Raw genomic sequence first — 13,014 nt, 5'->3', positions numbered from 1 at the left:
TTAATAATTTCAATGCGTTGTTTAAGCGGGTATCGTTCCATTTTTATTAATGGCGTCTCTTGACATGATGATGAACGCAGAAAATTACGTCAAGGCCTTGCATAATGTTTTATTAAATTTTGCCAAGATTTACACGGTGAGTCTTGGACTTACCAACTGGACAATGACCCAAACCACAGCGCTAAGCATACAAAGAAGTTTTCCGCGTCGGAAAATATTTCTGTGCTAAATTGGCCTGCAGTTAGTACAGACCTAAATCCAACGGAGAACTGCTGGAGGATTCTTAGCAAGAAAAGTTTATAATATTATTAATAAATTTCTATTATAGCTAACGACTTGAGCTTCCTGAGTTCTGAGGTAGCTTCCTAAAATTTAAATTTCTACTGATTTATGGATATAACCTTTTAAAAAGAATCCTCGAACAGGACGAAAAAATGCCAGACCCAGGTGCCCAGCCGAAGGTTGTAAAACAGGTTCCAATGGTGGCCTAATATTATGTATTTTATATCGTTTTTTAAGATTTAATTTAATATTACATTTTACTCCTTTTACTCCCTTGAAATCTCGATTGCCAAACATAGCGCTCAAAAGATCAATTGTTTGTTTGTTGTGTGACATGGACGGCATTCTGCGGAAACCAAAGATGTTAAACTTTGAGCTCAATTGAAACCCACTAAAATTGTCAATCGCTGATTTTTAACGCCCTCCATCTGTCGAAATGCCGTCTTTAGCAGTAGTTTCGAGAAAACAAAGACTTAAGCTGCTCCCATTTCATACTGCGGGCTCTTAAGCATTTATCTTTATCCGAATTGGCTGGTTCATTTGTGATTTCGCCCAATTCATGATTCCAGGATTTTCATAGTCCGTCCTAAACCGTCACTCTCTGAGGATGTATTGGCTTCTCGATAATCCCCAGAACAATAAAGTACGCCAAATTGCTCTGTGAAGGGTTGAAAATATCTCTCGACGACTAGGTCTCCGGGTCACGATGTGCAGAATACAAAGGTGGTACTCAACTCGTACCTTTTTTCCACACTCAGTGAATTTAACAGAATTTTTGTGTGTGCGATGTCACTCTTGTGAAATTTATTCGTGAGCTGTTTGTGTAATTTCTTCTTCTTCTTGCATTCTTGTTCTCATTGTCACATTCCTCTCAGACAATTGCACCAGTGCGACGTCACTCCTCTCTGACGAACGCAATTTTGTATTCTATCATTATTGTTTTCGGTGCGGTGAATATAATTCGACTTTCTCTCACTTCCACATCGAGAGACGAAATTTTCATCAGACCGGAGCGAATTACGATAGAATACAAGATTACATCGATTGAAGTGGTTTTTTGAGTGTAGTTTTGCTCTCACGTAATTTTAGTTGAGATGTGAGAGAGAACTCGCTCAAAATAGCGAACTTTTGTAAGCAAAAATGCAAGTTAGTTGTTGATATATCAAACCGTTACAGCTACACAGTTATTGATTTTAACTTAATGGAGAGTGGCGCCGACCGTGAATCCGCTATAGTCCGGGAGCCAGGGGTCATTTTGACCTCATCATTTCATGCCGACTGATTTTAATACTGAAGACAGACGGCATCCAATGGATGACGAACCCAACCGTCACCTGGTCCAGTAGCGGTGGGTACGTACATGGAATACCGGCTGGAATTTTTTTTGTGTATTGTTGACATTTAGTAGAATACAAAAAAATAGTCAGCTGCGCCGTAGAGGGGGGGAAATACGTCAGCTGAACAGGCGAACTAGTAAAATACAATAAATTAAAAAGTAAAACTACTTTTTGCCGATTAAAATTTTTTTACATAATTTTGGACACATATGAAAATATAATAATGATGGTCAGCTGCGTTTACAGCGGTGGGAAGACCGTCAGCCGAAGCAAGAATGTATCATTGCGTTGATACATCTCGGCGGCGCGCGAAATTTTCAATGCTACGACTGACGTCTTTTCCCCCAACATACAATCAGCTGACGATTATTTTTCCATTTTCATTTATTTTTGACTATTTTATTCTTATTCTACTAAATGTCAACAATACATGAAAAAAATTTTAGCCGGTATAAAATGAGTTGGTAAACATTTTTTTCGACACGTTTCGTACCCTCCCACTATCACAGCCACAGCGGGTGCGCCAGCTGACGTTCACATTCGTTATTCATGAAAGCTAAATCACCAGTATAGTGAAGAATTTAACGGTATAAAAACGCAGCCCAAAATCGACCCAGGGGTCCCGGACTACTACTTTGCTCTCAGCGAATTTGGCAGAGTCGCTCTCACTTGTGCAATTTATTCGTGAACTGTTTGTGTAATTCCTCCTTCTTCTCCTTGCATTCTCGTTCACATTATCACATCTCTCTCTCTTGCAACTGCACCAATGTAACGTTCCGCACTCTAAGCTAATGGTGTCAAATTCACTGAAAGCTGAGCAGCGATACCGCGATATGCGCAACCTGCTCTATTCTTTCGTCCGTTAGAATTTTCTGCTACGAAATTAGGTATTGTAGCCGCTTCAGTTCTTCATTTCCAAAAGATATTTGCTTTAAATACAAAATTTGGCCAAGGCAGCATTAACTTTGGAAATAAATTTGCAGTACCTTCCCAACTTTCAACTAACTGACTGACTGATAGTGGAGTGCAGGAAAGTGTTGCCAAAGTTAAAACAATCTATGATTCGAAAATATACTTTAATTCGGATCCCTCTACAATTAAATTTGTTTATATACCTACATACACACCCATAAAATAATTCTTCTATCTCTCCATTTCAGGGCCTACTCGATCGCTCTTGGGTTGCTGGCGTTACACCCGGTGAAATTCTCTTCTCGCACGTCATCACCCAATTTGTGGTTATGTGCGGCCAAACAACACTTGTACTCATCTTCATGCTGGTCGTTTTCGGTGTTACAAATAATGGCGATCTCCTCTGGGTTGTCGTCTTGACTCTCTTGCAGGGTCTTTGTGGCATGTGTTTCGGCTTCCTCATCTCATCCGTCTGTGAGTTGGAACGTAACGCCATACAACTGGCGTTGGGCTCATTCTATCCTACGCTACTGTTATCTGGTGTGATTTGGCCCATTGAGGGCATGCCCATCGTGCTGCGGTAAGCGAAAGAAAATACATACAAATATAAACAGCTAATGCTAATATCTCTCTCTCTTTCTCTTCGCTTTGTTTGCAGATACATTTCGCTTTGCCTGCCCCTGACACTCGCTACCACTTCGCTGCGCTCGATATTGACGCGCGGTTGGGCAATCACGGAAAAAGCTGTGTACTCTGGCTTCCTGAGTACGTTGGCGTGGATCTTTGGTTTCCTGATACTGACGCTGTTGGTGCTACGAGCGAAGCGGGGATAATAAATATGCTTTGCCGCAGGGACAACAAATTAATTTAATTTTTCTTAATTTTTTTTTATTTGCATTTTATTTTATTTTAACTTACGATTCTAGAAACTGTACAGAAATCAGAAATGTAAAGAAGAAGCATTGGCTTAATGAAAGCCTACCTGTAAATGGTTAGCAGATACAGTGCATAAGACCTTATCCAAAGTATGTATGTATGTGGGCGTGTTCGAGAAATGTCCCAACAAGTTTTAGCTGAGTTTTAGTAGTAGAGAGTATACTATACATATAAAAGCAAAAACAAAAACAAAAGAAAAAGAATAAGAAAAGCAAAAACAAATGTTTAAGGTGTCTTGTCCTAATTTTAGCATTAATTCATATTTAGTATATATTTTTTATTTTCCACAACGCTCAACTTCATCTGCTTACAGAAGGGTATGAAATTTCCATAAACAAAATATCTAGGGAAAATATCTACTATCGAAAGATATAAATACCTATGATTTTCAATTCACGCGCTCCGACTTTAAATGAGACTTAGCACTAAAATAAACCAAGCATATCCCCAAAGCCTGTTTATATTTCCACTAAAACAAAGAGTTCTGTTAGTTGTTGTTTTAATAAGTGTTTCCACCGCTATAGAATTAACGCAAAGAGTTGATTTTTAACGCGATGGAGAGAGTAATAAGGAGGAGCCGATCTTGGTGCCGCTACTTTGCTCTCAGCGAATTTGGCAGCATCGGTGTGTGTTTGATGGCTCACTTGTGTAATTTATTCGTGAGCTATTTGTGTAATTTCGACTTCTGCTTGCATTCTTGTTCACATTTTCACATCTCGCTTATGCAACTGCACCAATGTGACAATATGCACTCTCTGATGGGCGCATTCATATTTCTATCTTGCGTGGATTTTTAATTGCAGCGCTGGCTTACTCTTAACAGAGCTGTATGTAACAGAAAACTGAGAGTAAAGAGAACTATCTCCGAATATTACAAAAAATATATATGCACATAAGTACTTCTGCTAAAACTAAAGGAAACAAGTAATTTTCTACAGAATAACTCTTTCTCAAACAACTTTAATAACGATTTCTCTCTTGTTTGCATAATTGCGGCTCTGACTACCGCTGAAGTTATATTGTAAAAATGTTTAACATTTATAAAACGGCTCTCACTGTTGACATACCATTTTCTGTTAGGTGAACTAAATTGCATTAACTCCGTTCTGAAAGTGATTTTGATACAACAATTTCACAGAAATTAGCGCCAGCCCTATTGAACTGCCATTCAAGGCTCGGTGGAAAAGTCTCTAATACGTCTCCAAATCTCTTTATCCCTCCTCTAAGCAAAGTTCACTCGATTTTTATATTCATAACTTTTTGTTTTTTTCATAGCGATAAGCTGTGCTGCACACACGATCATACGTTACTTGGAAATGACATACATACATACATAAACCTGCCTATATAGAATTGTATGTCTGTGTGCGCGCATGATTTCCATTCTTTAGGGTTTTTTTTCGCTATATATGTATTTTTTTTTTACTAAATATTTTAATATAGTTATCGATTTAGTTTTGATTTAAGGTTTAGGTTGTATTTTTATTTTTTTAATTTAAGAAAACTTTAAAATTTCCTTTGTAAATAAGTGTAAACGCAATTCTCAATCAATTAGCTTAAAGGCATTATTGCAATAACAAAATGCAAATGTAACAACAAGAACAAAAATAATATAATACAACAACGAATTAGTCGAAATGTAGTTTTTTCTCTGCATTATGTTGTGTCCGCACTCTTCCGCTAGTCCAACTCTCTTTTTCTCTCTCTCTCTCTCTCTCTCTTCAACACGCTCTCCACTACATTTGTAACAACATCCGTTCATTTTTGGTATTCAAATGTATTTTGGTCAGCACCAATCGAGATGTCCAATCGAAATTTTAATTCAATTAAAAACGAACATCGAACTTTTTGCCTTTTTTTATTAACTTCACGAGTAAACTTTTCGCTAACATTATCTAACACGAATGGACTGTGATTATATTAATTTCCTTTAATTTTTGTAAACAAAAATGAGATACATGACATTATATGAAATGAATATCTAAATACTGTTATTGGTTTTTGCATTCTTTGGCACTTAAACTATACAAATTTTATTTATGTTCACTCTAATGATTACTTTGAATTACCAATATAAATACATGTATAATATATGTATATGTAAAATGTATAGTTCATTTTGTATGTATGTGAAAGTCAAATAAAATAAATTTATATATAATAATTTACGTGTACTGACTTTCATTCAAATTAACTGGAGTATTTGAGGTTAGTGGCACTTCATGAAAAAAGGGTTCTCTCTACAAAGAATGATAGAATAGAGGAAGTGAAATTTCGAGAGTAATTTCGCCGTTACGTAATTTCAAATGAGCTGTTAGAGAGAACCAGGGGTGGCTTTCTGTAATTCCATATCGAGCAAAAACGTTAATCGAAGTATCGTTTTTGCTTTCTCTAACAAAAAATATCGTAGCTTTATATCGAACGATCGATAGATACAGCTCGACATCACTTTTGCTCTCGTTTTTCATTTGCTCAGCTGTTTATTTCTTCAAAATGTAAGTTAGAAGTTTACATTTTTTTTTAATTTTAAGTTTTATATAGTTACTAGCTGACCCGGCGAACTTTGTTCCGCTCTAGAGGCAATTAAATAGCAGATTTTTGATTTTATTAAGTTAATTTTTTATTAATCAAGTATTTCGATGAAGCTTTAATAGATTGCACTCTTCAGTTAAGCACCTTGTGATAAGCGACATTTTTTGTTATATTGGGTAGTCGAAAAAGTCTTTTCGTATTTCTAATCAAACTTCAATTCATTTTTTTTTATATTTATAATGCACTTTATTAAACCAAATATGTACTATTTTGGTCGACCACCTTTTGCCATTTTTTTTCTCGAGACATTATTCCATCAGTGTAAAACTTTTGTGGTTTCTCGGTGAAAAACTGCGACAAGTAATTTTCACAGGGTTCTCTTGAAGCCAACTTAACTCCATTAAGGGAGTTCTGCATTGACCGAAACAAATGGGAGTCCGATGGTGTAAGGGCAGGGCTATATGGTGGATGCATCAAAACTTCCCAGCCAAGCTCTCCCAGATTTTACCGAGTCATCAAAGATGTGTGTGGCCTAGCGTTGTCCTGATGGAAGACGACGTCCTTTCTGCTGATCAGTTCTGGCCATTTTTTTTTGATTGCTTGCTTCAATCTCATCAGTTGTTAACAGTAAAGTGTAGAATCAATCGTTCGAGCAGGCTGGAGCAGTTCATAGTGGATGATTCCTTTCCAATTCCACCAAACACACAGCATAACCTTTCGAGGCGTCAATCCTGGCTTTGCGACCATTTGTTGAGCTTCACCACGCTTGCACCATGATCTTTTTCGCACATTATTGTCGTATTTGATCCACTTTTCGTCTCCTGTTACCATTCGCTCCAGAAATGGTTCGCTTTCATTTCGTTTCAGCAAAGAATCGCAGATGTTATTTCGGTCCATTAAATTTTTCACAGGCAAATCATGTGGTACCCAAACATCGAGCTTCTTTTTGTAACCAACCTTTTTTAAATGGTTCAAAAGCGTTTGATGATGAATTTTAGTGCCTTGGCGATGTCATGGTAGCTTATGTGACGGTCCTGGTCAATCTTTTCCATAATTTCATCGACTTTTTCAACGATAGGTCGACCGGAGCGAGGTGCATCTTTCACATCGAAATTTCCAGAACGGAAGCAAGCGTGTTGTGCTACACGAACTGATACAGCATCGTCTCCGTAAACTTCACAAATTTCATTGGTGGCTTGCGTGGCATTCTTCCCTTTTTTATACAAAAATTTCAAAATAAAGCGAATTTCTTCATTATTTTCACTCATTTTCAAACAGCTTTAACTTTTTTTCAACTTCTCCGAATTTAATTTTTTTTTGGACAAATAAATTGTCACCTTTCTAACACCATATGATATGAGACAATGTGATTGGTAGCACTGGAGTTATTATCTATTATCACCCATTATTATCAGGTGCAAGAACAAACAACGAATATGGTTTTCCGACCCGTGAACATGCCACATATAACTGACCATGTGAGAAACATAAATTTTCTAAATTCAGATGGCGAATGCAAGACGGATCGGAAATTGAAGTCTTTTAAACTCAAACGGAAGATCGGTTGGGATCATCGGGATCCTCGGAATGAGAACTTCTTCACCTTCGAATTTTCCTTTGAGTATCGTCCGTAAATCACATTCTTCATCAATTTATTTACCACCAAACGCGTACCGTTGCAAAGTTTTGGTGGGCTTATGTTTCGAAGCATGATTACTACGGAGCCAACTTTTAGGCGTAAAGTGTGCGGTGGTAAGCCAGGCACATCCATTAAAAATTCAATTGGATAGTTGGTGGCTTCATCTTCATTTGTTACACAGTCAATGGATTTGAATGAATGCATTGTTCCAATGATATCATTTTGAATTATGTAGTTTAGGTCATCTACATCTTTATTCTTAGCCTCATAAATTACTCGCTCACTCAACTATTCATTATTTTTGTAGTTATTAATGATGTTTGGGAATACTTTATTGATAAGTTCGACTTTCGATGAAACAGAGTTACAGAAATTCTGAGGAAATGAAATCAATCCGCTCGATTCGTCGACAGGTACTCGACCATTACCGATAGTCAGTAAATGCTTAGAGAAATCTTCAGTAAATGTAATATATCACTAAGTAATGCAACTCTCATGTCTGTTGTCAGCTGAAGTTTCTTCACATAGTTTTCTTCATCGAATCTATGATTTGAGGCAAGCGTATATTTCGTCGGCAGCCGTTGATCTTGGAATTACTGGCAGTGTTTGGCGGAACTCGCCAGACAGTAAAATCATGGCGCATCCAAAACATCTCGAGTCATTGCGTATGTCTTTCAATGTTCGGTTAAGTGCTTCTAAAGCACGTTTATGCGCCATTGTGCATTCGTCCCAGGTGATGATTTTCGATGCTGAAAAAGTTTTGGCCATTGCTGAGTTTTTTGAAATATTACATATTGGTTCTTCAATTTTTTGAAGATTTAACAGCAATTTTAATGCTGAATTAGCCGCACGGCATCCTTCTAATAATGTGGCTGCTATTCCAGAAGAAGCAACTGCAAGCGCAATGTTGGATCTCGCACGAACAGTGGCTAAAATTACTGACACGAAGAATGTCTTACCAATTCCACCAGGGGCATCAAGGAAATATAAACCACCATTTCCATCATCAATTGCCTTCATTAGTGTATCATAAACTTTTGGCGATTCAACAGTGGTACATTCGTTTGAACTACTAAATCTAATTCCTGGTGATCATATTCGCGTTCCCGTTCCAACTCTCGATTAAATGCATCATTCATTTCACGATTTGGCGCTGGCATTCTTAACCTGACTAATAAACTACCGCACATAAGGTAACACATGGGTAGTTTTGGAAGAGTTATTTGCGAACTTAACCAAATCTCAAGATCTACCAATTTTGATTTTTCTTTGCCTAAAACAATTTTTACTGATATTTTGAATACGAAGCCTTAATTTAAGTATAATTTTTAATTATTCTGTATGAAATTTTTGTTTGATAGGCTAAATATGCAAAATAAATATAAAAAAAGTGCGTCTATGCTACGCTGCACATAGCAGAAGTGAAACTTTCAAGGCAGACAAAGAAAGAGGGAGAGACCCGAGAGAGAATGAGAGAGAGAGAGAAAGAATATATATCTAAAAAAATTCACAACATTTGCAGAGAATACAAATAGACAAAATTTTCAAAAAACGGAGAAGGGTCGAACGGTGTAGGTAAACGCCGGACACAAACCGTGGCAACAACACGCACTACTCCGAGCGTTTATCACCCGCACAAACGCAGCGATTCTAGGACCACAGCAAAGGCACAAATTACCGCAAGACAATAACAATAAATCCGACGCCGGAAAGGATAGCACTTTATAATACGCACAAGCAGTAGCCAGGAAACAGAAGTAAGTGCAAAAAGTAGGCACAAAGAAAAACGCCAAAAAATTGGAACCAAAAAACGCCCCAAACAGTAGGCACCAAGGAAGAATAACGCCAAAAAGTAGGCATCAAAAATATATTTCCTACAAATTTACACCAGCAAACAAGCGCCAAAAAGTAGTGGTATTTCTCACTAGAAATTTGTAACCACAAGGAAAAATAGCCTAAAGTGTATCTAAGATATATCGTCCCCTTAGTATTAAAATAGCCTATAAATTTTTTGATGTTTTGAGAAAATGAATTTCAAACTTTTTGTTGAAAGTAGCTCTCACTCAAATCTCGTTATGTCTGTAAATATTTATTATTTTTTGACTGACGTTTTGACCCACTTTGTGGAACTAGAATTTGATAAAATTTTGACCACATATAAAATCGACGATGGAGAATCCAAAAATTCAATAAAAAAATAATAGCCTATAAGCACATAGGCTATTGTTATACTAAGGGGACGATATATAGGTAAGGTTTAGGTCTCTCTCTCCTTTTCCTCTACGTTGCATCTTTTTTCTCTCTCGCGGAACGAAAATGCCCAAAACGTTGCATGGCCTTGAAATTTTGCTTTCTATTCTCACTCGTCCATCGACGTATAAGAAGTTTCACTTCAAAAACTTTTTTTATTTAATTTTTCCCACTAATAAAATTAATTCATACACATTTTTCCTTTTGACTTATTTCCGGTATGTAAGTTGAATTTTTGACTTTGGTGTATTAAGAGACTCATAGCAGAATTTCATGACAAATACTTTTGTTGCACATTTGAATCCGCTATATGCCGCTGGTATAAGTATCTTTGACTAATTTTTTAGGAGTGTACTACCTAGCAGACCGTTATTCGGCTCTGAGCGAATTAACAGATTTGCCAAAATTTAGCTTTAGCTTAGTGAAACACAAAAAACGAATGCCGTCGAATCCAAAGTTTCCCTCAACATTTGTTTTTTCCTTGCAGAGTGCATTTACAGGTATACATATATACATATGTTTTTTTTTTGCTCTCTCTACCATAATCCATTATCAGAATCTTCTTATTTTTATTTGTATATATAATATATATACAATTTTTTGTTGTTGCACATTATTAACAAAAACTTGCTTATTTAACACGTCGCTTTTTTTCAGTAGTTAACGCAAATGCAATTATTCAATACATTTAAGTGTGTGTATGGATGTGTGCATATTTTCTCAATAATAAGTACTAATATTTGTCTATTTGTCTCATTATTATACGAACGTTGTTTGTTTTTTCAAGCCGCGCTCTCAATGCTGCTGCGCAGTCTCTTCGGGCTTTGCCTTGATACGTTGAGAGAATTTAAATTTGTATTTTGCTGTTATTTACATTTGTCACAGAAGGGAGATTTATATAATGCTAATGTATGTAAGTGTGTATGTATTAGTGTAGGTAAGAAGGTGTTGCTGATCTATATTCTCCAAAGTGATAAGAACATAAATAATCGTTTATTTGAAATTACTCACAGTTGGAATTCCCATGGAATATTAATATGCATACACACATACGCACATACCTCCAAACAAATAAGTGAGTGTTCAGCACTTTAGTTCTTAAATTGACGCCTCCTAAAAATTCTATTTGCGTATAAAAGTACAAATGTAGATATGTAAAAGCGTGTTTCGTAATGGAAGCAAATACCATAAGCGCGTCACCGGAGCTGAAATGCAGTGCATAAAATTTCAAATTGAAGATTTTTCAAATTTATATATTTTTGATATTCTCGGCCAGTTAGTGCTTTAGAATGAAAAACAACAACAAAACATGAAATAAATCACCCTAATATTCCGAGCAGTAGATTAGTATGTGAACTATGGGTATGTAAATATGTATGAGCACCAATCAGTACGAATAATGTCTTTGGAATGAAATGTATTTTTGGGAAATGAAGTGAATTTTTTTACTTTTGAACTTTAAGAAATACATATTCCTAGCTTATTTGTAAATTTAAGTGCTATGTTGCTGAAATTACGCTTTTACGAAAAATAAGTTTTGTCCGAATGTAGCACTCATGGCATGGGATGTCGGCAAGTTTGTTGCAAATAGTTTTGTCAAGCTTTCGGGAACCCGGAATTACGGTATTTTTAAGTACCGAAAATTTCGGGACTAGTTAATATTCTAGGTTTTTTTTAGTTAAACGGTGGGAAAGATTTCGATTCAAAACTTACTGAAAGAAAGTCCGCTTGGCTAGCTTGCTCAAGGTTTCGGGATCCCGAAATTTCGGGATTGTTGTTGATGTTGTAACATCATCTGTTGCTTACGGTTGCTTCGCCTGACTTGCGTCAAGCACCACAACCTACGATTAAAAAGGGGCATATGGGGTCTTCCGCGGCAGCGTCCCATACCGCGGTAAGGCCACAGTTACTCTCGAAGGCGGCCAGGTATTCGAGAGGGAAGCTCCGTTAGCGATGCACTTGTTTAAATTCCCTGCGCCATTCAGTCCTGGTTTGGTTGCGTTTCAGTTTTCGGAATCTCTCCAAGAACCTAGCCAACATCGTTGAACCTGAGATAGCATAGCTCCTTGGTTCACTGACACTATATAAGCCCTTTCACCGCGGCAAGGTATACAACCGTCGAAAGGGTATTTCGGGATTATTTAATATAATTTAATTTATTAGTTGTCTTAGTTAAAAGTCGGGCAAGATTTCCATCATCATCATCATCATCATCATCATCAAGTAGCGATTACAGCTCAGGGTGAGCTTTAGCTTCATCCACAATCCTCTTCCAATCTGCACATTTCATAGCATCTCCAGCTCCTAACTCGTAGCTTTTTCAGGTCGGCTATGGCTTGGTCAAGCCAGGTTAACCTTGGACGTCCTCGGGCTCGGGTCATTAGACAATTCGTTGATAAAAAAGATTTTTGGGGGCGACTGTCTTCCATGCGCACAGTGTGCCCTAACCAGCGAAACCTTTGGGATTTAATGTATTTCACGACGTCTTCTCCCTGGCATAAGGTTAGCAACTCATCGTTGTAGCGTTAATTTAAATTTACTTTAAAGAAAATATAAGAAAATTTAAATGTAAATTTAAAAAAATTAATAAAATCAAAATAAATCAAGTCTACTTTATTGACAAAGAGAAGTTTTTCTCGGCACCAGTGTTTTAAAATAAATAAATAAACATTTGATCAAAATAAAATAAAAAAGTAAAAATTTTGAATTTAAATAAACTTTTCAAGTCGCCACTTACTGATAAAGATAAGTTTTCGTCGGAATCAGTGTTTTAAAATTTAAATAACATTAAAAAAAATTAAAATTAAAAAAAAAATTTAATAAAATTTGTAAATTATAAAACATATTAATCTGATTCGGATTTTACTGCTTTAAGAGTTTCATTAATTTTGCTATTAAAGAGTTTCAGTACAACTTTACTCCATCTTTCAGACAGCATACCGCTTCCATTGACGAAAAATTCGAGTTCTTTTGACTTGATCCATTCATTGAGCCAGTTTGCGATGCTCTCGTAAGAAGTGAACCGCTCTCCAATAAGGGCTGACTGCGTTGATCGGAGCAGATGGTAATCCGAAGGAGCAATGTCTGGGGAATACGGCAGCTGGGGCAAGTTCAGTTCCTCTAAAT

At 36.6% G+C, this 13,014-nt stretch overlaps 1 protein-coding gene across 3 annotated transcripts in view; it reads left to right on the top strand.

Moving 5' to 3' along the window:
* Positions 1–3,630, top strand: part of LOC129241700 (ABC transporter G family member 23) — a 107,577-nt gene extending 103,947 nt beyond the window's left edge. For all 3 annotated transcript variants that reach the window (XM_054878174.1, XM_054878183.1, XM_054878191.1), the window contains 2 exons: positions 2,780–3,111; positions 3,190–3,630. In XM_054878174.1, coding sequence (XP_054734149.1) covers positions 2,780–3,111; positions 3,190–3,364 — 507 coding nt within the window. In that variant the 3' untranslated portion in view covers positions 3,365–3,630. The remainder of the gene's footprint in view (positions 1–2,779; positions 3,112–3,189) is intronic.
* Positions 3,631–13,014: the final 9,384 nt, after the last annotated feature.

This window comes from Anastrepha obliqua, chromosome 1 (assembly GCF_027943255.1).
Source record: "Anastrepha obliqua isolate idAnaObli1 chromosome 1, idAnaObli1_1.0, whole genome shotgun sequence".
Lineage (NCBI taxonomy): Eukaryota > Metazoa > Arthropoda > Insecta > Diptera > Tephritidae > Anastrepha > Anastrepha obliqua.
The sequence above is the reverse complement of the archived record's forward strand: the minus strand, read 5'-3'. Positions and strand labels throughout refer to the sequence as shown.